This window comes from Cricetulus griseus, chromosome 10 (assembly GCF_003668045.3).
Source record: "Cricetulus griseus strain 17A/GY chromosome 10, alternate assembly CriGri-PICRH-1.0, whole genome shotgun sequence".
Taxonomy (NCBI): Eukaryota; Metazoa; Chordata; class Mammalia; order Rodentia; family Cricetidae; genus Cricetulus; species Cricetulus griseus.
In genome coordinates, this window is record NC_048603.1 from 28576997 (window position 1) to 28601446 (window position 24450).

Consider the following 24450-nt stretch of genomic DNA (forward strand, 5'->3'; position numbering starts at 1 on the left):
CCATCTACACACAGCACCACAGTGGAGAGCCACACACCCAGAGAGTGGGGTGGGTGGTGGGGGAGGGGAGTGCCAAGGCTGAGAGACGGCAGGAAGGGTGGGAGAAGTGGTCCATGACGGCGGCCATGAGGAGGGTGACAGATGCCTAACGTTTGTGTTCTGTTTTGTGCCTGTGACTCCCGGGTGAATGACTTGGTGTCGTACAGCCCAGCCCCCCGCCCCCCACGTTTTACCTTTACTGGGTTTGACTGGATAAAGGCAAACCACCCTCACGGTGGATTGCTGCTTCACCTCCATATATGTATGTGGAGAGGGAGGTGGCTTTCTGCATACCAGGTTGCCCCAGTTAGAACCCCACCTACTTACTCATTTGCCTTTGTGTCTTAGCCCTGTACGCAGGAGGAGGAGACCCCTCGCACTGCTCAGGGGCACTGGGCTCCCTTAGAGAAGTGTGCTTGGACTTCAGACAGGGTCAACAAGGAGGAAAGATGATCAGGGTTGACCCTAAGGGAAGCTTGGCTCTAGAGCCGTGCGAGCGTGAAGGACAGGTGGCTTGACGCAGGCAGCCCAGGAATGGGACGGGTCCCATGCTGCCGGGAGTTTGCTGGGGACCCGCCTGTTGCCATAGTGTAATAGATGTTAAACATTGGCTGGGTGGCTATATTTAGATTGTTTTCCAGCCTTGAGATTCTGATATGCTGATGTTGTTTCCCGATAGCCACCTGTCCTAGGGAGGCGTTTCAGTCACCCAGCTCCCCAGCTGTGAGGGATGAAGAAGATGAGCAAAGACAGAACCAGGTTGCACGCACAGGTGACCCAGGAGAGCCTCAGATGTCCTGTGTTTTTAAAGTTTGGTCCTACCATGCACATAGACTGTCTCCAAGGTGTAGGTGTTTGAGTCTGTGAAACTAGTTCCCATTTGGTGTCTGTGGCTATTTGCAAGATTACCGGATAGGGTACATCGGAAAGGGCCCCTGAACCACTGCCTGCGTATGTGGTGTACGCTCTACAAAGGAGGGTTGCATCTGCCGATGACGGTTCCTTGCATGGTTGGGAATGGGTGTTTGCCTCATCACACTGTGACTGATTGCTGGCTTTGTTCTGTTGTAGGGGAGCTATCCAGTCTGGGAAGATTTCATCAACAAAGCTGGAAAGCTGCAGTCCCAGCTGCGGTAAGTAGTCTCGGGCACTGTACACGAAAAGGCGACATCCTTAAGATCCTTAAGATCTGTTCATATTATCCTGCCCACCCTACCCCAGTCCCGAGGGTGAGATGGGACTCACTTCTCCTGCCTCCTGCCACAGGGATTTTCAGAGTTGATTACATAGAGTAATAACGGATACTGTTTACACGGGGCTCGCTGTGCCAAGCATAGGGAACTTACCAAATCTCAACCCCACAAGGTTAAGTGCCCCTACCTATCATCTGAGTTTGACTGATGGAGAAGACGAGGCACTGGTAAGAGGGTGTGGTTGGCCATTGAGATGCCACCAGGAAGTGTCAGAATGGAGATTTAAACACGAGCTGTCTTCCTTCCAGAGTCCAAGCTCTTTCTCGTCTGTCTGTTTTCTTTCCACACGCAGAGTTGGAATCTCAGTGTAGACAGGCGCAGTTTCTCTAAAGGTCTATCGAGACGTGATATAGTCAGCCTGGGCCAGGGGTTTAAAAGGAGACTGACTGCAGATGGGCGCCAGGGGTCTTGATGAGATGGTGGGGATGTTTTGAAGTTGGAGTGGTGCTCCCTGCAAAGCTCTACAGTTATTAAAAGCCACAGAGATAAGCCCTTAGACACTTAGAAGAAGCAAATTTTGTGGCATGAAAATTATGCCTCTCCCGGTGACACAGACACCCTCCTTTTAATCCCAGCCCTCGGGAGGCAGAGGCAGGTGGATCTCTGAGGCCAGCCTGGTCTACAGAGCGAGTGCCAGGACAGCCAAGGCTACACAGAGGAACCCGGTATCGAAAAAAACAAAACAAAACAAAATTATGCCTCACTCAGGCTGCTTGAACATGATGTGTTGTTGCTGACTGTCCTCTAAGAAGCCCGTACTGCCTAGAGTGCCCGATCCATTTTCGTTTGCTAGGGTACACTAAATGCCCACATGTTGCAGCTCCGCCCCTTTGGAGCCCGAGTGGCAAGAGATGTGGCTGTGCTTAGTGGCCAGGACCCTTGAAATTGACTATTCGGATAGTCCCCACTGGGGAAGTTTGGGGGTGACTGGTTTGAGATGGATGAGAAGGGCAGGGCGGTAGTTAAGGTTGTTCTAGGAAGAAGCCACATGGGCGCGAGACAGATGAGGGACATTTCTGAATTTCTGCCATTGCAGACCAGCGGCTACTGCTCAGAGCTGTTGCCACAGGACTGGAGGCACACGGCTCCCTGTGGCTCGGAAGAAACGGGCAGGAGTGCATAGGTTTCCTTCAGCTTCAGTTGTGGGGGTCTTTGCAGCCCTGTGTGTGACCCCCAAGTAGACACTGGCCTCTGAATATGTACCTTCCCCAGTTGTCGGGTTCTTGGCTGTCTTCCTGCTTTCTGACTTGCTGGGTCTTCTGGGTTTTCATCTGAGGTCCTCACCAGCCACCCCTCATGGAGCTACCTTGGCCTTCTGGCCCGTCTCATCCACTGCTCTTATTTATTCCCCATAAGTTGAGTCTCCTCCGAACTAAAGCACCGGGAGTTCCCCTTTGTTTCCTTGTCCATCCTCTGATGATTGGGTGGGCGTTCGGTATAGGCCTGGAGACAAATGCCTAAATCGTTCTCTTTCCCTTTTGCCGGAGAGGACGATAGAGTATGAAGAAATGACCTCACTGCCTGTCTTGAGAAAGAAAGTAAAACTCATGGAAGACTTCTGCCCCCTGCCCCACCCTTCCCCTTTAGGTCTTCCGAGGCCAGGGACATTTATCAGTTTGTCAAACTACTAGCACCTTCCTGAGAGTTAATTTTTTTGTCCGGAGAACGGCTGCTTTTACCACTTCAGAAGCAACATTTCTGTCCTGGGTGTTGAGGCTGAATTACTCCCTCAGGTGGTTTCCCTGTCTACACAGACAGGGCCAGGACGTCCTGCGATGATGTCAGAAAGTGCTGTGTGACTTTCATTAGAAAGCTCTTAATTCCTTAATATTTAACCTGCATCCTGATTTGCAGTGGAGTTCCAGTGACTATAATGGACACAGCTTGTCTGTGACTGGCTCATAAAAAGTGCTTGACTGGCATTGAGTTGAATGAGAATAAATCAAGTCGGCTTGCCAGATATTAATCGTCAGTCAGGGTGAGCTATTTATAATAAGTCTCAGGATGTTTGATAAGATAACTTTTCCAGTGTTTGCATTTGATATCAACACTTTAAAAATACGCCTTGGAGTGGTGTGTGTGTGTGTGTGTGTGTGTGTGTGTGTGTTGATTTGTGGGTGGGGGAAAGGTCTATTGTTTAGAATTGAGCAGATACAGTACCCAACCCCTCCCTTTCCCCAAGATGAGGTTTCTCTGTGTAGCCCTGGCTGTCCTGGAACTCACTCTGTAGACCAGGCTGGCCTTGAACTCAGAGATCCTTCTGCCTCTGCCTTCCAAGTGCTGGGATTAAAGGTGTGCGCCACCACATCTGGCTTGAGTAGATGTAGTCTTGATCTACTCAAGATAGAAGTATCAGGCCCCCTCATTTTGAAATGTGGCCTTAAGGGACCGTATCCAGAACTTTTCAGAAACCATTTGCTCCCTAGTTACACGGTTAAGACTGTTTCCTTTTCTGCACTCTGAACTCACTTTTCCTGCCCTGATTCTTCTTTCAGCGACTTTGCCTTCTTGGGAAGGGGCTCAGTAGAGACTGCAGTCACAGAACAAACACCTGAAGATTTAGCATCAGTCTTTGATCCTTGCATGATGGGGGCGGGGCTTGCTGGTTTGTCACAGAGCAGCCTGGGATGCTGGTCATTCATGGCTCATGGTTCATGATGGTTTAGGTCGGGCGCTAGGAACCAGCAGGCCACAGAGTGCCCAGTGCATCCAACCATCGGGTAGCTCTTAAGGGAATGTGTAAGCATTAAAAAATTCCCAGGACATGAAATGAGTCTGAATTCTAACCCTTGTTGCTTTTAGGACTTCAGAAGATGCATTTGAGAGAGAGAGCATCCTGAGGCTGAACAAAACAAGAACAAATGGAACCCCAAGCCAGTATCTTAGTCTCATGACAGTTGGGATTTAGGGAGAAAAGCTTACCTAGCTTGCACCGTGTGCTGCCGACGGTTGGGTCACAGTGCTTCAGGCACTCTGGCATGAACCGGTCATCTCTAAAACTCTTCCTAGGCAGAGTCTCATCGTTTTGGCAGTGAATTGTTGAACTTAGCTCCCTGCTGGTTCATGTATGCATATATTACTTTCCTATGTCTATACTTTTAAGGGTTCTTTCTTCTTCTTTGGGGTAGAAATACTTCCCTTTTATTTCTTTGCAAAATTTTTCTTGGTAGTTTTATACAGTGAGGCCATTATTGGGGTTGAGTGCTAGGGAAAGCCCAAAACAAAACACCTACTGCTGGCTGGTTTCTCTGAAAGGTTCTGCTCACTCTGGAGCAGAGGATTTAGCCCAAGAGCTGTGATGAATTTGCCAGTGTGAGACAAATTCCTCATGCTTTTGTTATCTGTTTGCATTTCAGGACAACAGTAGTAGCAGCAGCTGCCTTCTTGGACGCCTTTCAGAAAGTGGCTGACATGGCCACCAACACACGTGGTAAGCAGATGGAAGGCCGCCTTCCAGCACTGACTGAATCCAGCACGTGGGCTCTCCCTCTGGGTGGCTTCTCGAGAAGATACGGCTTGAGCTACCAGAGCCGGGCTGACTCACAGTTTGCACATATTTTTGACGCTGTGGGCTTACACATATTAGAAGTTGTAACTAGTTCCCCAGATAGTGGAGCACATGTGACGACTAGACAGGAAAGCACGATGCGAGCTCAGTGAGGAGCCTCAAGCTACACCTTTGCTTGGGCTGCTTCCTCTCCAGCAGAGGTTACCCTGTGCTCCTCCTTGTTCCCTTGTGGAATGGGAAGTCCTGGAGGTGATTGTATGACTTGTGTCTTAGACTCTCGACAGACAAGAAATCCTTTGATGACAGGCACAGCATCCCATGTGACATATCCGTCTCCGTGTGTCTAGAATTAGGCTGCAGACCCCATGAACAGGAGACTGACATAGTCCTGATGGTACCCTGTACCCTGCAAGACACTGTCTAGAGCCTCGCTGATAGTTAATACGTGTTTATGAAAGCAGTGATCCAAAGGTGACACCTTGTGAAAAGACCTAATGGTTTCAGAGAATACCAGGGATATTCCTAACGTGTGAGAGGCACCCGGCGTGAGTGGATACTCTCAGGCCTGCCTTTGCACAAGTGTGTTCCCTCCATTCCCGTGCAGCCGCTCTCTTCTGCCTCTTCCTTGCCTGCTCGTTCTGGGCCCCCTCGTTGCAGGCATAGCTGTGTATGTGCTCACTCATTTGCCCTGGGAATCTTGAGGGCAGGGTTGGGATTGTTCCCAGGACCCCCAGTGGTCCAGAGCCATTGACCAGAGCCATTTAATTAAATATTCCATTAGATTGGAACTCCAGACCATTTTATTGCAGGACTATCATGATACCACAAGGATCAGTATGTTTCCCCCTCGTCCCCAAAGAGCACATAGTTTGACTAGGGAGACAGATGCCAATGAAGAAATAATACGTATGGTACAGTAATGCATGAAGCACAGAGTGCCTGGGGAGTAGAGGAAAGTTAGCAATTAGCCTAGCTCCGGGAGTCAGGGACCTTCTCTCAGGGGAGGCGTTCTTTCTCCTTCTTTCGGAGATTCCAGTAATATTGCAAAAAGTTCCCACAGCACTATGACAGTGACGTCAGCACCGAGATTCTCTGTGTGGCAGGGGTCTTAAGCTGTGTGATTTTTAAATCCCTTTAAAATTATGACCTAACTTATATGTACCTATTGTAGAAACTTGGGGAAATGCTTCTGTAAAGAACTTAGCGTGCAAACCAGTGTTTGCCACTGTGAAACGTGACCAGCCATCCGCATGTGTGTCTTCCTCTCAGCCATGTCTGGAACGTCAGTCATTGTCACAGCTTTCTGTAACTGTTAGTCATACGTGCTGAGGGATGTGTGTGCCGGTCAGAAGACAACTTGTACATGGGAGTTGGTTCTCTGTTTCTGGTGCGTGGGTTCAGGGATCAAACTCGGGTCTCCAGGCTTGGCAGCAAGGGTTGTTACCCCCTGAGCCCTCTTTTTTTTTTTTGAGACATTGTCTTAGGTAGCCAAGGCTGTCCTTGAACCCCTTTTGTAGCCGAGGATGACCTTGAACTCCTCATCCTCCTACTTCTACCTCCCAAGTGCTGGGATTACTGTTGTGAGCCACCATGCCCAGCACGGGGTTGCATTTCCGAGGCTTTAAGATTCAGTATATGATTTTGGATCTTTAAATAACTGGATGAATTATAAAGGAGCAAAAGGTGACCCCGATTGTCTGTGATTTCCTGAGGTAAGAACTTGGGTTTTTGAAGAGGCTGCCCCCAGGGTGCATCTTGGTGGGAAATCGGAGGGCCTGGAAATTCTCATGCTTCCAGGGGAGGGAAAACAGCAATTGTTTGTTGGGAAAGAGACAGGAAGAGGCCCTTTGTAGAGGCGGTGGGTGTAGAGTCAGGCTTTGGGGAGGGATCTGTGACTGCCGACCCGTATGTCACAGTGAACAGACTCCTTGTAACCTTATCTTTAAGCCGTTTAGTTTCAGGTCATTTTGGCAGCACGGTTTGTTCAGAATCCACACGCACAGGTGTTGCCTTTCATTGGCTGTGGGCATCCATATGCCGGAAAGAATGTATGTCTGACAGCTGTTTCCATGGCGATGATAAGAGTAACTTGGAAGTGTTTGGCTTATGCCAACAAATTAATTTTTAGTTTAAAAAAAAAAGGGAAAACTTACAGAACATACTTTTTACAAAAAAAAAAAATATCTAAAAACCAAATTTATCGTCTCCCTCTTAGAGATTTGATGTTAGTGTCCTTTACAACGGTGGTGCTGTTAGCTTTCCTTGGCAGCAGCTGTGGCCCCACCCACCATGTTCTTTCTAGTAGACAGATGGGATTCCAGTGCCAGGATAGAGCTGTGTCTCTTCCAGGTGTTTGCCATTTTAGGCTGTGCCCAAGTAAATGCCTGTACATCAATGTCTGGTGTGTGTGTGCGCGTGGGTTGTATGTACACATTCATGTGTACAGGTGTGCGTGTGTGTATACAGGCATGCAGAGGTCAGAGGTTGAGTTGGGTGTCTTCCGCCACCCCTCTCCACCGTGTATTCTCAGGCTGTCACTGAGCTCAGATCTCACGTTTTAGCCTGACTTTCTGGCCCATGGGCTTCAGGGATCTGCCTGTCTCTGCCTGTCTCTGCCCGTGCTCCAGCTCTGGGGTTGCAGGTGCGTGCCATGGCACTCAGCTTTTATGTGGCTGCTGCGATCCCAGCTGCAGCAGCGCTTAGCTGGGCGGCCTGTTCTTAGTGTTCACCAAGGGAAGGGCGGGTCTGTAGAAGGTTGTTCACCCGTGGGCTTCGGGTGGTTCAGTGCTGAAAGAGAATCCTCATCTATTTTTTTTTTTTGCTTGGAAGCCTTAAATGTAGTATTTCCAAATCTCTCTAGTTGGTGAAAGAGAATTACGACTGTTCCCTCTGTCCTCTCATCCTCTCTCCTTCTTTACCACCTTCCCCTCCCCCCATGTCTTCCCCTTTCTCCTTTGTTTCCTCTTTAGCTTTTTGAGGTGCAGAGTCTATGCCACCCTGTGCAGTCACACCTCAGAGTGTCCTGTTCCTGTCTGTGACTTGGCCCCTTAGCCCGTCTTCCTCGCCACCCTCCCAGCCTCGGGGAACCACCGCTCTGTTCAGTTTCTCCGAGACCAACTTTTTCGAGTCCACAGGAGTAAGCTCATAAGACACTTCCGTTCCTGATTATCTCACGTACACAGTGATTTCCAGTTCCATCCAAGCTGTGCTCAAAACCAGAGTTTCCTCTTCACAGTCCTTTTAAAGAGGATCCATACTGTATTTTCTTTATTCTTTGGTTGATGGTCTCCATTTCTAGGCTGTGGATATGTCTTCCACAGCCATTTCCTCCCCTTTAAAGAAGTTGCCTTGCTGGATGATATGCTAGCTCTTTTTAATTTGGGGGAGTCTCTGTGGTCCTCCGAGAAACCGAACTAATTTATGTTTCTACAACAGTATACAGGGAAGAGTTCCCTTCCCCCCACCTGTCAGCACTTGTCTGTCTGTCCATCCGTCCTTTCCTTTTGTTTTCTTTCCTCTTTCCCTTCCCTCCCTCCCCTCCCTCCCCCCCTCCCTCCCTCCTTCCCTCCCTCCCCCTCCCCTTCTCTCCCCTCCCCTTCCTCCTCCTCTTTCTTTAAGACAGGGTTTTCTCCATGTAGCCCTGACTCTTCTGGAATTCTCACTGTAGACCAGGCTGGCCTCAGACTCAGAGATTCACCTGCCTCTGCCTCCTGAGTGTTGGGATTAAGGGTGTGCCGCCACAGCTTGGCCTGGCATTTGTCTTTTCAGGTGTGACCATTCCATTGAGCTGAGCCACGATGTCGTCTCCTTGCTAAGCTTTGCATTTCCATGCAGTTTCTCTGTGTGCTTCTCACACACCTGTGGCTATTTGTCCTTCAAGTTAACCATAAAAGCACATTTCTATTGGGCCAGTGTCCAAAATTTCAAGATAGTTTTAGCTAGGTTTCTTATTCAAGAATACTAACATTTTATCTTTATTAGTTCTAATCACAAGTCTGTGTGTTTAGATTTTACTCTGGAATTAACATATCATGTGTGTTAAATATAAAACCATAGTCTCTCAGGATTCACTGGCCATAAGAAAATTAATTTGTCGGCATTAACTATCCATACCATCTCAGATTTTGTGGCTGTCACTGGGGTTGAGAAGTCTTTGTGTAGGTGGTTATACATGACATGCGTCTGGGTCAGTTACTTAAAAACCAAGGGAAGAGAAGCGAAGGAATGAGTGAAGAGGCTTCCAAGCATGCTGCAGGTCAGGGCCTTATGCGAGGAGAGCATTCACACCTGTGAGCTCATGTGATGTGGGAGTGTGTGGGGAGAGCGTGTTCACACCTGTAAACTCATCATGCTTCATTGGAGAGCCATGTGTGGGGAGAGCGTGTTCACACCTGTGAGCTCATCTGGGGATGGGCTGCCTGCAGCCTCTTAGTGAGCACTGGCCCTCTGTGGCCATGGCATTGCTTGCTGAGGTCAGCAGGGCCGTTGGAGAGTACAGAGCTTTGTGCCTTTGTTTTGTGCGTTTCTGTTTGCCTCTGTTGTTACTTCTGCATCTTTGGAAACCCAACTTGGCCATGTGCAAATGGCGAAGTGCCAAGCCCTTTAGAAGGTTCTCAAAAGGAGAAGAATGGGTTCCAGTAGACTAGGTCATGTTTAAAAGTGAGCATGGCTTTAATGTTGAAAGTCATGATTGCTGACGTCTTTTGACCTTGTCCCGTGGACTGGACTCTGTTCTGTGTGGTTTACACGTAGAGTTGTCCCTTGGTTGTCATTGGGGGTCCTTTTAAGACCCACATTGGATGCCTGGTGCGTATGCTTTCTCATAGACATCATACATACATACATACATACATACATACATACATACATACATACTTGTGATAAAGTTTACTGTGTAAATCAGGCACAGTGAGATTAACATCTAATAATGAGAACAATCACAACGATATACTCTAATAAAAGCTATTTAAGACTTGAGAATGTTTATTTCTAGAATTTTCCAGTTAATGTTTTTGGATCATGGTTGACAGGATATCAAGTAAAACTGAGCCGGGCGTCGGTGGCGCACACCTTTAATCCCAGCACTGGGGAGGCAGAGGCAGGCGGATCTCTGTGAGTTTGAGACCAGCCTGGTCTACAAGAGGTCGTTCCAAGACAGGCTCCAAAGCTACCCAGAAAAACCCAGTCTGGAAAAGCAAAAACAAACAAACAACAGAATTAAACTGTGTAAGAGGCCCCAGTGTGTTGCCTTTTGTTCTCCCAACACTCCATGAGGTAGATTTCATGGGATGGCCTCAAGACAGGGAGTGTGTGGCCACTGACACAGGTCTCATGTGACCAGTGAACTGGAGCCCCTCCCAGAGCCTGGCCTTGAATCAGTGAGTTAGGGTTCCTTAAGGAGTTTTTGCCTTTAGCGTTTGCTTATATTTGGTTTTAAAGTGACTTCATCCCTAAGGCATTAAAAACCCCAATCCCTACAAAAGCAAGTAGCACCCTGATGGGAGCTGGGTGGATTTCTCTTGGTTGGATTTCTCGATGTTCCAGCTGTGTGCCCCTAAGTTTTAATTTCCTTACTGTAAAAAGAACTGGGGGGGGGGGCATCCCAAGATAAGATCATTGAACCATCTATCTTTCATAACCCATGATTTTAAATGCATAAGTCTTGCTAAGTTAGTTAAATATGGATGACGTTGGATGGTCTAAATTTCCTTTTCTAATGTATCTCTGTGACATCTGCTTTCACTCGGGACGGGCAAAAGGAGCAGAGAAAGCAGCATCAGTGAGAAGAAAGTGAAGGATTAGAGCAAGAAAAGTGGGTGCCAGAGGCAGGCCTCGGGGCTGGTGGAACTGTGGGAACCTTCTTGCAGTTGGAGCTGTGTGAGGTGGGGACAGGTGAAGCTGACACCGATTGGGGGCTCCAGCCGGTGAGCCTGGCCTGCCACGGAAGGGGAGGAACGTCTTTGTGGTCTCCGTGTGGTAAAGCAGACTTGCCCCACTAGGGAGTGCCCTGTGACTTGCGTGCACGATGCGTGGGAGTGATTGGTCATCACTGAAGATGTTTGTGTTCAGGTGCAGGCTTCAGGCCGGTGGCAGGACAATCCCATGGGACCCTGGAGTCTGTTTAAACCTTCCCAGGAGACCTTGTGTTCATTTGTGCTGTCACATGAACCATCTGCCCAGAGCCCATGGAGAGCAGCCCCCTTTCTAGACCATCACGCCCTTTGATCCCTCTGCCTGGGCATGTGCGATCTCCCAGGCTTCCCTGGGCCTCTGTGCTCAGGGTCTGCTAGCTAGTCTTCCATAGTCATTTGAGTCCTACTGCCTCGGAATCTCATCTCTCAGATGGTAACACTGAGGGCCTCAGGAGCACGTGTTGCTTGCTGTCACCAATGTCCCCACACACCGTAAAAGCTCCAGTTTGAGACCCGTGTTGCCCTCCTTTTGGGGATCCCAGTGTCCCACACGGTCATTTATGAACTGCTGACATTGCAGAACAAATGTGTGACTGAAGACAACAACCTGCCCACTCACGGGCCTTGGCGGATGCTGAGGGAGGAGGCTGGGGCGTTCTGGGCAATGACTGCTGGGATGGACATCCGGACAGAGTGCTCTTGAGAGTTCAGAATTGGAATTTTGGTGACCCCTGTCCGAGGGTTCCCATGTGTCTTTGTATTTCACTGTAACTGGACGTCCCCTGCCCTCACGAAACATGGCCACCTGCCCTTGGCTGGCCGGGGGAAGGGAGGGAATCTTCCCTTGCTGGGCAGATGGTGCCAGGAAATTTCCAAGCTCTAGCCAGGCTGTTCTTGTTTGCTTCTGAGTTTTACTTTAACAAGATTGTTTGATTGAGATGTCAGTAGCCTTTAACTTGTGAATTGACTTTAGTGTTTGACCCTAGAACTTTCTTTTGTGTAATTAGAGCCCATATGACTACTGCCTACAAAGCACTTTGCCTCAAACTGAAAACAAAAAAAAAATTAATTAAAAAACAAAAAAGGTCTTCCTTGGAGGCCCAGAGCTGAATTTAAAAAAAGAAACTTAACAACCAACATAAAACATTACCTTAAAGTAATGCAATTAGATTAAACCCAAAAGGTTTAAAACTGCCTTCTGTTTTAAACATGGCCACTGTTGGTAGCTGGCTTTGTGCTTTTGGGCCACTGTCTGTAGTTATTTTTGTTTTCTCATGAGTATTTTGGAAACAGGTTCAATGGTAATTTCTCTTTAGGAACAAAACTTAGCTGGACAGCAAACTCAAGGTTGGCATATTGATTTTTCTGATGATCATATTTCAGCCAGGGCTTAAGATACAGCATGAGGAGGACTGAATGTAAAACCCGTCTGAAGCTGAGGAATGACAATGACTTGTTTTCCTTGGAGTCTCTGATGTGTCTGTTGTGGGTTCAGGAACTCTGGTTTCTCAGAGTGTGGGGACATTACAGGGGTCTAGGGAGTAATTGCTGATTGCTGAAATAGTCATAACATAATGCACTTCACAGTTTGCTCACTGAGGGGGGGCTCAGCCTAGTGGCTGTAGTCTCTAATGAGAGGGAGGGCGTGCGTGCGTGCGTGCCTGCGTGCGTGTGTGTACACTAGATTGAAGATGTTTTGGAAAACACTGAGTTTGGTTTTGCTGTTTTAAACTTGACCTTAGCTTTGATTTACATGAGCTGCACCCAGGAAGCCTTGAGCATGTCTTGTTCTCTGGTAGCTTCGCTTTGAAATATTTCCTGGCTGTATTGTACGTGGGTGTGAGGCGGAGGAACAAAGCTATAAAAAATAAGAATTTCCATGCAGTCTACAGTGAAAGAGGAAATGAGCTGGGCAAAGTCAAAACAGCTACTTTATTTCTCTTGTTCTTTTGTTTGTTCCTTTAAATTTAAAGGATTGGTGGGCCTGTGTCACCATAACAGCTGACACAGTCCAGGCAGGCACATGAGCGTGTGTGTTACACACGGTTCAGTGTGATCAGTGTGTGTGTGTGTGTGTTACACATGGTTCAGTATGGTAGTCCCTGACTGCATGTAGCCAGCATGCCTGAAGAACTAATTTTGTTTTTTATTTTTTTTCCTCTACTTTGAGACAGGGACTTACTGTGTGGCCCTGGCTGTCCTGGAACTCACTCTGTAGACCAGGCTGGCCTCGAACTCAGAGACCTGCCTGCCTCTGGCTTCCGAGTGCTGGTATTAAAGGCGTGCCTGTTATTTGCTTTTAATTTTGAGGTAGTTTCCTAATCCATGCTGGCCTTAACCTCGTGATTTTCCTGCCTCACCTTCCCCAGAGCTGGGATTAGAGGCCTGTCCCACCATGTCTGGCTGAGTAATTGAATTTTCCACTTAAAAGATTTCCATGAAGGCAGGCGAGAAGGCTCAGTGGGTAGCACTAGCTACCGAGACTGGCTGAGTCTTTCTCATTGCCTGCACCCCCAGTAAACAAATAAACACATGTAATACAAAGCTTGGGTGAACTCTACATAGCATGTGAACTAGCAGCTTGGATTATGCCATGGAGGTTGTGATGGCTCAGCTGTACCCACAGGAGAGGCCTGTTTGGTTTTCATGGTCCCTGTATGTGACTCGAGCATCTGATGGATGCCGTTTTCATCAGGTTTGTTTGGGAGTTTACTATGCTGTTGGAATGCTAAGGTCAGTTAGAGCCTTTGTTCCTCAGGCACTCGGTGAATTGGTGCGCGATAGATTTGGACAAGACTGTGAGTATGGGGGTGGGTAGCATGGGGGGTGGCGTCTAGGGAGAGAGGCTTATGTACGCAGTGATTCCTAATATACCCCACCTTTCTGTCTTTCTGTCTCTCTGGCTTTATGAGGCAAGGTTTTACTATGTAGTCTAACCTCGGCTAGCCAAGAACTAACTAGGTAGACCAGGCTTGCCTTGCCTTACTTTCCTGCCTCTGCTGGCTGGGGTTACGGGCATGCGCCACCCACCACACCTGGCTTCCCCCGTCTTTTTAAAGTATGTTCATTTGTGTGTTGAGGGTTACAGGTTTACTCTGATAAAATACCGGCCGAGCATCTCTACTTTGTGAGTCTGGAATTCAGAATGTTCTAAAACCTTTTTGAGTGGTTACTGCTGTATGTTTTTAGATTAGGTATTGCTATAGTCTCTATTTCATATAAAGGGAGAGTAAAGAATGTCTCTAACAGTAGCTAAAGCCTATGGCCATTAATGTGTAAACACAGATTCGTGGTCAGTCTCCCCACGCCCACCCTCACCCCTACCCCCAAGTCTTGTACCCAACCTTAGAGCTGAGACTGCAGGAGTCTTCCATGGGTGTGTCCCACTGTCTGGTCTGTGGCTTTGATGCTTCGCTAGGAGTCCTGGAGCTGTTTTGACTAACCTGCACACTACATTAAGTCATGTGTGTGGCTTAGGACCCACGGCTTTTCAAACACGGCCTGTGACCGGAAAGCTGTCCCTTTTCTTCTTTTGTTTTTCTTCACTTGTTTTGCTCTGTGGCTTATGTTCTATGAAATTCAGAATGGGGGCTGAGTCTGGCGTAGGAGATGGCGTGAATTTTGGCATTCTTACTCATTATACACAAAGACTAGAAACATCAACATTGCTTTATTAAGGCTTTTATTACATGCGCGCGTGCGCGCACACACACACACACACACACACACACACACACACGACGGGTTTTGTTCAGCCGTTGGTGGTTGATGAGTTTGGAGGTGGTTAGTTATGTTTGATCATTCTGCAGGGCAGAGGTGCATCTTCTAGAAAGCAGGGACTTCCGTGGTCACGTGGCATGGCCCCTCCCTCCACCTGCCCCCCCCCCCCCCCGATCTTTCCCCTAAACTAAACGGGTGGCTGAGCGCAGCACCTGGTCTTGTTTCACACGTGGCCTTTATTATTGATCCTTGGTTGGGAAGTAACAGTTGCCAGAGAGAGACACAGTGTTTGTTCAGTGTGGTTAACCAGTGTCTCTGCTTGTTTGGCGTTTGGCTTTAAGCTGTCTTCCTGAAATAACGGGAGAGCAGTGGAAGAAACTCACTGAGATCTCCCTCGAACTTTAAAATCATACGATGCGTGTTAACTGGTCCTGCCGAGGACAGCATCAGCACTAACCAGGAGGGACATTTGCCCTGGCTCAGTTTAGTGCCGGTCCCCGGCTGCCTGGGCATTGATCTGGGTGACAACTATTAGGATGTGAGCTGTCCTCTCAGACTTCGGTTGGGCTTTGGTGAATTACGGCATTAGTCGAAACTGTAGGAGGAACTCGGAATATGGAAAGGCTATGTATCGGGTGACTGTCGGGGTCTGCAGTGGGTAGGCAGTTTACATAATGAAATAGTTTACCCAGCTGGTGACCTCTTCTAGCTTACAGGGCCCTGGGCTGCCACGAGCTCGGTTCTCAACAGAGACCATGGCCTCTCCTTCTGTCCCACCCTCTCCGGCGGGTTCATGAACGCCCTTTTCCACATCCTGGAACCTTCATAGCCACTATTGTGTTAGACAGGCTCCTGGAGGAATGTGTAGTTCATGCAGATGAGGGCAGTCTCTCTTGTGAAAAGTCATTTGTCACAGAGGCGTGAGCTCGATTTGGTCTGCCTTGCCCATCTCAGAGAAGTGTGACCTTGAAGAGAGCCAATGTCACGCCAGTGTCCACCTAGCACGAATCTGCTCTGCCACAATGCGCAGATGCCCCTTCCCGTCCTACCATCTGAAGTTCCGGTCCAAAGAAATAGACAGATGTAAAAACCACTTAGGATGTCCTATCCACTCAATGCTTGCATGGTCTTCTACTGTATGAGAAGGTGTGCTTGCTACTGGGAAGTCATGACATAGATAATATTCAGAAGCTCCCCCGTCACCAAGAACCTGGAGTGAATCCTTTAGATATATATTGAGGAAATTTGATAGTTAAATTTTTTTATTACATTTTGTGTGGGGGGGTGTATGGGGGGTAGGGAACGCGCCACAGTGCACACATGGAGTTCAGTGGACAACTTGTGGGCATTCATTGGTTTTCTCCTTAACACCACGTGGGTCCCAGGTCATCAGACTTGTCCGGAAGCTCCTTTCCCCACTGAGCCATCTCACCAGCCCAATATTTAAAGAAAGTATTGCTTCAAAAAGTGTACGTGCATCACGGGCGTGCCCAGGCCTGTGGAGGTCAGGAGAGGGCATTGGGTCCTCTGGAACTAGAGATGCTTGTGAGCCACTGGGTGGGTGCTGGGAGCCAAACCCAAGTCCTCCGCAAGAGCAATGGGTGATTTTAAACACTGAGACATCTTCCCAGCCTCCCATGTTTAATTTGTTGTTGTTGTTGCTGTTGAGCTCAGGGCCTTATAATACAATCCTGATCTTTAATAAAAATTTTATTTTAGTGTACTACTTTTTGATAGCTTACAATTTATCTGGAGAGGTTGCTTTTATTTGTTTGTTTAAAGCCTGTCTCCCCTTCCATATTGAAGAAGGTACAATGTCACCTTCCCCTCTCCTCCTGTCTTTCTTGGCTTTCTTGCCCCTTCCCCTTCTCCCTCTTTCCTTCCCCTCCCTCCCCCCTCCCCCCTCCCTTGATAGGGTCTCATGTGGATCCCAGGCTGTCCTCAGACTCACCATTCAGCCAAGGATGACCTTGAACTAACCCTCTGGAGCGCTGGGATTGCAGGTGTCCCAGGGCTTCATGCGTGCTAGGCAAGCGCTCTACCAACTGAGCTGCCTACCACCTCTTCCTCCAAACTCCCTACTGTGTGTAATGTCCAGCTCGCTTGCACAGGGCAAGCCCGGGCTCAGCAGTGGAGTCACCTGCCCTGGGCTGCAGGGCTCCTGCAGCAGTAGTGGCTGCAGCTCTTGGCTTCTCGTCAGTAAGTAGCTGTTTGATTTGCCTGGTTGGTTGGTTTTGCGGTGACGATGTCCAGGAAGGAAGGGACAGGGTTCTGGAGTGGTATCTCCTGTTTTCCCGTGGCCGTTACCGAGGAACCCCTCTGGCTGTTGATAAGGAACGCCTGGTCATCTGGTGTGAGGAAGCAGCTCTCTGCTCCCATTCGATTCCTTTTTTACAGAAACTGTTTTTGTTTTCTTTTAGTTTTTTTGGAGGGGGAAAGACTATTTTTGCTTATTTTTATTCAGTTATTGTATTTGACATAAACTTATTAATAGTAAGAGGAGCTTTGGCTTTTAAGTTTGCATTGTTTTAGTAGAATGAACACACTGGTGGGGGGAGGAGAGAGAGAGAGAGAGACAGAGACAGAGACAGAGAGACAGAGATTGAGAGACAGAGAGAGATTGAGAGACAGAGAGAGAGAGACAGAGAGAGAGATTGAGAGATATTTCCCCAGATGTTTACACTCACCGTGGAACTCTTCATTCTAGTAACAGATTCAGTTCTGGAAATCTGCAGCTTTTCCTGCTGTGTTCCAAGGCCCAGGGACCTAGGTTACCATGGAAACTAATATCCAGCCACTGGATGGCACTTCCCTTCAGAGCAGCTTTGGAGAGCATTTCACAGCTCAGTACAATAGTGTCTCTTCCCTCCTATAAAACAGGGAGGGTGGGGGTGGGGGTGATGAAAAAACCCAAACCAAAACAAAACCCCACCCATCTGCTAAGGCTAGAAGAAACCCCTAGCACTCACCCTGTCCTTGTGATCCTTTGAAGTGGGTGGGGCAGTTTCCCAGAGATACCTGCTCCAGCACAAAGGACGGTGGCAGGGACCCTGATGCTCCCTCTCCCTGTACTGCTCTGACAGGAGGCCTGGCGCCTGGCATTGATTTACTGACTCCAGCTGGTCCCACCTCACTCTGTGCCAGAAGGGCTTGGTGACAGACAAAAGATGTGGCCACCCCGAGTTTCCTGACTGCCACCCCCAACCACTCGGAACCAGATCAAGAGCCCAGGCTCTTGTACCGGGATTTGAGTAGCAGGGTCTCAGCCCTTGGTCTGTGATCTCTCCACGTGATCACCATCTGTGCGTCGAGAGGCGGATGCTAATTATGAGAGCCTCACTTCATGTGATGTGATTTAAACCCAAGGGCAATGTGCCCCCTTGTCCTGGAACTGGCTGCATAATGGGCTGTGTAAACATAATCCCTGACCTCCTAGGGGTGATAGTTCTACTGGACACTGGATCTGGAAGGGTTTAGGGAAGAGGGGCTGTCTGTATGGAAGATGACAGTGACCCTGAGTCCCAGGTGCCTTTGCATAGCCACTGACTCCAGCTCTGAAAGGAGAGTGGTATTGCCTGTTGCTCTGGTGTTTGCCTTTCCAAATGGGTTTGTATAAAGCAAATTTGGGGAGTCAATATCCTCTAGAAACAGATGCCTGAGCCGGGCAGTGGTGGCACACGCCTTTAATCCCAGCACTTTGGAGGCAGAGGCAGGCAGAGTTTGAGGCCAGCCTGGTCTACAGAGTGAGTGCCGGGACAGCCTCCAAAGCCACAGAGAAATCCTGCTCAAAAATTCAAAAGAAAAGAAACAGGTGCCTGGAGCCCTTGATCTCACAGGTGGAGAGACTCTAGCCCAGCTTTGGCTTTGAGCCATGAGTCTTGAACTGGAAGTGTCCTAGCCAGCCCAGGTGGTAGGAACACCAGTTTGTAGATGAGGAAACCGGCTTGGTGGCGCTCAAACAACATGGCCACATGGTGGTGAAGCCGTACAGCTTGGAGTGTCTGGGTCAGTGTGGGGTCTCCTGGCTCTATGTTCTTTCCACCCTTGGGATGAGTCATACAGAACCACTTCGTTAGAATTTAGACTAGGGGTTCTCAACTTCAGCACCGGGTTTTTAAGTTGGGTTTTTAGCTGTGTGTAGCTAAGTTATGATTTTAGAGATTTGACCATCTAGGCAATATTTCATCTGAAACCAAGACTGTCAAAATTCCACATCGTGGAGGCTGGAGAGATGGCTCAGCAGTTAAGAGCACTGACTGCTCTTCCAGAGGACCGGGGTTCAATTCCCAGCACCCATATGGCAGCTCACAGCTGTCTATACCTCCAGGATCCAACAGTCCTCACACACAGACATACCTACATACAGGCAAACACCTCCCTCCCAATTTTTTTTTTAAAGCAAAAAAATGAAAGAAATGTCAGAGAAGTTACACACTAATGTGGCAGCCTAAACATGACTTGAACAAGAAATGACACTAACAAGACACATGCTAACATCATGAGAGACTGCTCATGAGGCCTCAACCAAACACCATCACACAGAAAACACATACAAACAAAACGCCAACAAAAAATTTAAACAATTCTACATCGTACAAAAATACCAGCCACTTACTTGTTCTGGTATGTAAAGGGTTAAGTGAAAGGACAGCTGTGACAGGAAGACAAAAGCAGTATGTGGGGGCTGGTCCCTAGTTGGTGGAACTGTTTGAGAAGCATTAGGTGTGGCATTGGAGGGGGTGTGTCACAGAGGGGGCTTTGAAGTTTCTAGAGGCTCAAGCTGTTCTCAGCGCCTCCTCTCTGCTTCGTGAGGTTGTGGGGATCAAGAGCTCTTCTCTCAGCTCTTCTGCTACCACACTCTTGCTCCAAGTCACGAACTCCAAGCCTTTGAAACCACAACATCTTGTTTTATAAGTTGCCTTGGTCATGGTGTTCGTCACAGCAATAGAAAAGTAACTAAGACAGAGGGCTTGGCGCCCTAAGGCTGTGGAGCTGCCTCCTAGACACAGCCTGGGTGGCAGCTGCTCCAGGCCCCTCCTCAGGAGGTGGGCACCATGTCCAGTCTCACTTACCTAAGCTTTGTTGTCCTTGAGCTGACTGTCAGGTTGGCCATGCCATGTCAAGGTGACCATGGAACTCACATCAGGTCACGACTATGAAAGAGTTTCATAACTGGTCAAGCTTGGGCAGCTCATGTCACATGACTTCTGGGGTCACTGCCCACTGTCGGACCACAGGCGTCTTCAGGTCTGTGTGTTTTTTTGATCCCGTTCTTCCCTGCGTGCCCTGGCTCCTCTCTACCTAATGTGCGCTTTGTAGTTCTTGTTTTACATCTCCAACCGCTGACATTGTAAATTCCCCTAGATTCTGTGGGCTAGGCTACTGTTAATGTTAATGATCATTCCAGCTTGTAATATACAGTTTGTAGGGATCATAAATAAATATTTACCTTTTTTTCTTGGTTTTTCAAGGCAGGGGTTCTCTGTGTTCTGAAACTTAGTTTGTAGACCAGGCTAGCTTTGAACTCACTGATATCTGCATGCCTCAGCCTCCTGAGTGCTGGGATTAAAGGTGTGCGCCACCACCGCCTGGTTTATTATGATATTATTTTTATCTGTACTTTATATTAAACTTTGTTGAGCAAATGAAATGGGTTTTGCCTTTATGTTTATCATTGGTGCCTATGAAGGCTGAGTTCTGGGTGTGGTTTAGAGTTTATTTAAGAGCTGGTTTTGTTTTTAGACTTTTTGTTGTTGTTTTCTAGACAGGGCTTCTCTGTGAAAACCAGAAACCCTGGTTGTTCTGGAACTTGCTTTGTAAACCAGGCTGGCCTCAAACTCATAGATCCACCTGCCTCTGTCTCCTGAGTGCTGGGATTAAAGTCATGTAGAACCACACCTGGCCTATTTAAAAGTTTTCTAAGAATTCCATTTCCAAAGCTCCGTAGAAATTACTCTGAGATCAAAGCGTATTTTTTATTATTGATATTTTATCATTTGTGTATGGGTGTTTTGCCAGTATGTATGACTGTGCTCTGCATGTGTGACTGGTTCTTGAACTGCCATGTAGGTGCTGGGAATCAAACTTGGGTCCTCTGGAAGAGCAGCCAGTGCCCAGTGCTCTTAGCTGCCAAGCCATACAATTTTATCTGTATGAATGGTCTGTCTGTCTGTCTGTCTGTCTACCATGTGTGTCACCTGGTGCCTTGGGGGGATTAGAAGAGTGTGTTGGATTCCCCTGGACCTGGAGTTACAGATGATTGTGAGCCACAGTGTGGGTGGTGGGAATCGAACTACAGTTCTCTGATGTTTCTGCCTGACACACTTAACCATAAAGAATTGTATCTTCGAGGTACTGCCATGGTGGCCATACATATCCTTTAGGATGGTAGTTTTTTTTTTTTTTTTTAATTAATGTCTATTTCATAGGAAGAAAGTCCAGCATTTTGTTTTTCCAGAAATTAACGTTTGTAGCCCAGTTTCGTTCTTGAAACATGGCTGCTTTGTTCGTCAGTTTTTTTTTTCTTTTCTTTTTGTTCCTTTTTGTCTCGTTCACAGCTGACAAGATGCCGATGCTTTCCTCTGCTCTATAATTTATAAAATTGTATTGCAGTTGGCTTGAGGAGAGTTTACTTAAGCATAGTTGCGCCTCTAAGTTTTCCTTCTGGCGTGGACAAAAGCATCATTAATGATGAATATGAATTCCTTTTGGAAGTGACAAGATTGAACATTTCCTCCTGCCAGCAACCAGCTGTCTCATTCTGATGCTCCACAAAGGCGGTTTAGAGATTTTTTTTTTTTTCGTGGCCATGGTATCATATTTTTAAAAGAATCTAAAGAGAATGCAGATAGTTTTGCTATTGGTAGAGAAAGAAAAAAAAAACAACAAAAGATTTTTGTGCCTCCCTCCCCCCTCCCTTTTCCACTCATGAGATGCCTTTGTGGCGGTCTTCAGGTTTGGGGCTGGCTGCAAACCTGTGTCCGGCTGTGTCCTGCACAAGTCCATCTATGCAGATGACCAGCATGTAAGAACCCTAAGGCTCTCCAGAGACCTTGAGCTCACTCTTGGTTTGGTGACGGGTGGGAGTAATTCCAGTCGCCATTATGTTCTGAGCATTCTCGTGTGTGGCCACACATATCATACAGCCTACACAAAGCACAGTCTGTTGTTACCACCAGGGGCTGATATTCGGATCACAGGTTCCAGAGCCTTGGGGTTTTGACCCAGTATCTGGGCCCTGAGTGTGCCCACTCAGCTCTCGTCCGACTGTAAGGTAGTGAGTGTCTGGTGTTCCTATTCCCCTGTGCCCAGATAGGCAACCCAGATAGAGCATACTGGTTTTCTCATACTCTCCTAAGTCTAATGTCAGTGTCTAATGTCAGGGTCTAGAGAGGAGTCTAGACCCTCAGCTTTGGAGGGTGACAATGTATGATCCTTGTGAAATTCGCATGCCAAGAAGTCATTAGCAGGGATGGTTGTGTACCTGTCAGTAAGGGTGATAATATCTGTAGTGAAAGAACAAACCTGAGTTGAGACCAGGCACATGCGTGTGTGTCTGTATGCAGGGTGTCTCTATAATGTCTTCTTGTGTTGCAGGCCCACGGTGGGGAGTTGTTCTCCTAGGTCACAGATCAGGCACAGTTTCTGAATTTCTCTATACAAGTCTTGCTTTCATAAATGGACTACAGAGTCATACTGTGTGGTGGCAAAAGCATTTAGTACTTGCCATGGACTATAGAATTTCCTATGATCAAGTCAGTCAGAAGAGGTTAGACCTTTGAATGCCCAGTGAAGGTTTTTGTTTGTTTGTTTTGTTTTACCTCAGAGATCTGCCTGCCCCTGCCCCTGCCCCTGCCCCTGCCCCCCTGCCCCTGCCCCTGCCCCTGCCCCTGCCTCTGCCTCTGCCTCCCAAATGCTGGGGTCAAAGGCATTCAGACTACCCCATGTCTGGCCTGCCCAAGGGACTTGTAAAGCCAGAGCTAGCACAGTATTGGCAGCTACTGTGAGTTGAGGTGGGTTTGTGAGGTCCTGAGGCTGCCGCCATGTCAGGTTTTCAGACAGGTGGATTTAAGAGGGAAGAAATCAGGGGAGATAGGAGTTAATAGCATGAGGAGGATGCTGGGCACGTGTGTCTTTAGTAGAAAAGCCAGTGATCTGCCTGTGAGCGCCATGGTAGGGGCTGACAAGGGAATTCTGTATTGGGGTTGTTTGGGAAAGGTGTTTTAGGTCTGTTCCTGTAAGACGGAAGACTCAGATTAGGTTCTAGAACCAAACAGCAGTGCTGAGCGTCTAGTCTGGGATCGTCCTGTGAGAACAGGTGGGCTTCCTTGTTATAAAAATGTGTCTCAGAGGTAGATCAGATAAGATCCTGGTGAGAGGGATGTTGTAGTCCAAACCTCTCGTGTCCACACCAGAGAGGTTAGATTGCTTGGAAACTTTCAGGGCTTGAAACCGTTGTGGGACAAGATGCATTTTGCCATCTATTGTTTTTGGCAACATGACCAGTACTAAACACACGGGGTGTGTAGAGAATACCCACCAACCATATTGCACAATCGTCTTTTGTTTTGCTTTGTCTTGGTTTTGGTTTTTCGAGACAGGGTTTCTCTGTGTAGCTTTGAAGCCTGTCCTGGAACTTGCTCTATAGACCAGGCTGGCCTCGAACTCAGAGAAATCAGCCTGCCTCTGCCTCCAGAGTGCCAAGATTAAAGGCATGGGCCACCAACACCCAGCTAGTCTTTTAACTTTTAGCATTAAGCCAGCCTGTGGGTGATCAAAGTGGTCTCTGAACATTCTTGGGATCTTTGTCTCTGCTAGGATGTTGTTTTGCCCTCAGCTGGTTCTCTTTTGTTTTATGCAAACCTCTAAATTTCCCTCCCCTGCAGACAAGAGGAACCCTAGGTGAACTGTATCCTAAAACATCAGCACCAATCATTTAAAGCAGTGCTGCGTAGACGACACCCCATCAAATCAGCCTGCCAGCTCACCCACTGGCCTAGAAAGGTTTCCGGACAGTAGGAGTGGAAACGGTGACCGTTTGTGATGGGCAGAAATGGCCTGGATTGAAGTTGAAATATGTGCCCATTTCTGGGAATGCACCTGGCTGGTTCCCCTGGGCCTTGTCTGTGCTCCCGGCTGTACCCTGTCAGAGCCCAGTTGTTTTAGGGAGAAATTCTCCTGATTGCATTTACAGCAAAGTAGCTTGGGTGGAGGCGGGGGTGGGGGGTGGGGGTGGGGAGGTGGTGGATGGAGGTGGAAGCAGAGATGGACCTTAAGTCGTTTCTTTCTCTGTGTTACATTGAAATGTGTGGAGTGCATCTGTCTTTTCAGTACCCCCCTCCCTGTGTGTTTATTCCTAAATGAGAGCCTTGACTGGAGAAGACAAAAGAACAAAATGAACTACAGATGTTCACCGTGACTTTAGGAGAAGATAGAACCGGGATGCATGCTCTCTCTCTCTCCTCTCTCTCTCCTCTCTCTCTCTCTCTCTCTCTCTCTCTCTCTCTCTCTCTCTCTCTCTCTCCCCCTCCCTTTCTCCTCTCTCCTCTCTCTCTGCCTCTCCCCCTCCCTCTCTCCTCTCTCTCTCTCTCTCTCTCTCTCTCTCTCTCTCTCTCTCTCTCTCTCTCCTCCCCTCCTTTCCCCGTACCCCTTGTATCTTTACCATTTCCAATAGTCAGGCTTTTGCCTCTGCACCCCGTGGGGAGCACAGTGCGGGGATGTTCCTGTGTCCTCCTCTATTAAGTGTAGGGTGAAGACTATTTGAAGTGATGCGTGGCAGCCTCGTTCTTTAATCAGCCTGCGTGTGTCACTGTGCTGGCTGATGCCCAGGGCCTGAGTCCCCCAAGGCTTGCTTCCCAGAGTGAGATTGCATTTTGCCTCTTTGACACGCCCACTGGGATTGAATTCGCTTTACAACAAATCTGAAACCCAGATTTTAGCGGAGGGAACTGGGACGTTTTTTCCTGATGACCTAAGCTCCTTCTCCTTGTTTTGGTGAGGGGTGGTCTTGGAAGGCAAA

The 24450-nt window shown here is 48.1% G+C and overlaps 1 protein-coding gene across 10 annotated transcripts in view; it reads left to right on the top strand.

Moving 5' to 3' along the window:
- Mtss1 (MTSS I-BAR domain containing 1) overlaps positions 1–24450 on the top strand; it is a 138433-nt gene that overhangs the window by 21869 nt on the left and 92114 nt on the right. For all 10 annotated transcript variants that reach the window (XM_027431626.2, XM_027431616.2, XM_027431622.2 and 7 more), the window contains exons 2-3: positions 1111–1172; positions 4649–4722. In XM_027431626.2, the coding sequence (XP_027287427.1) occupies positions 1111–1172; positions 4649–4722 (136 nt within the window). The remainder of the gene's footprint in view (positions 1–1110; positions 1173–4648; positions 4723–24450) is intronic.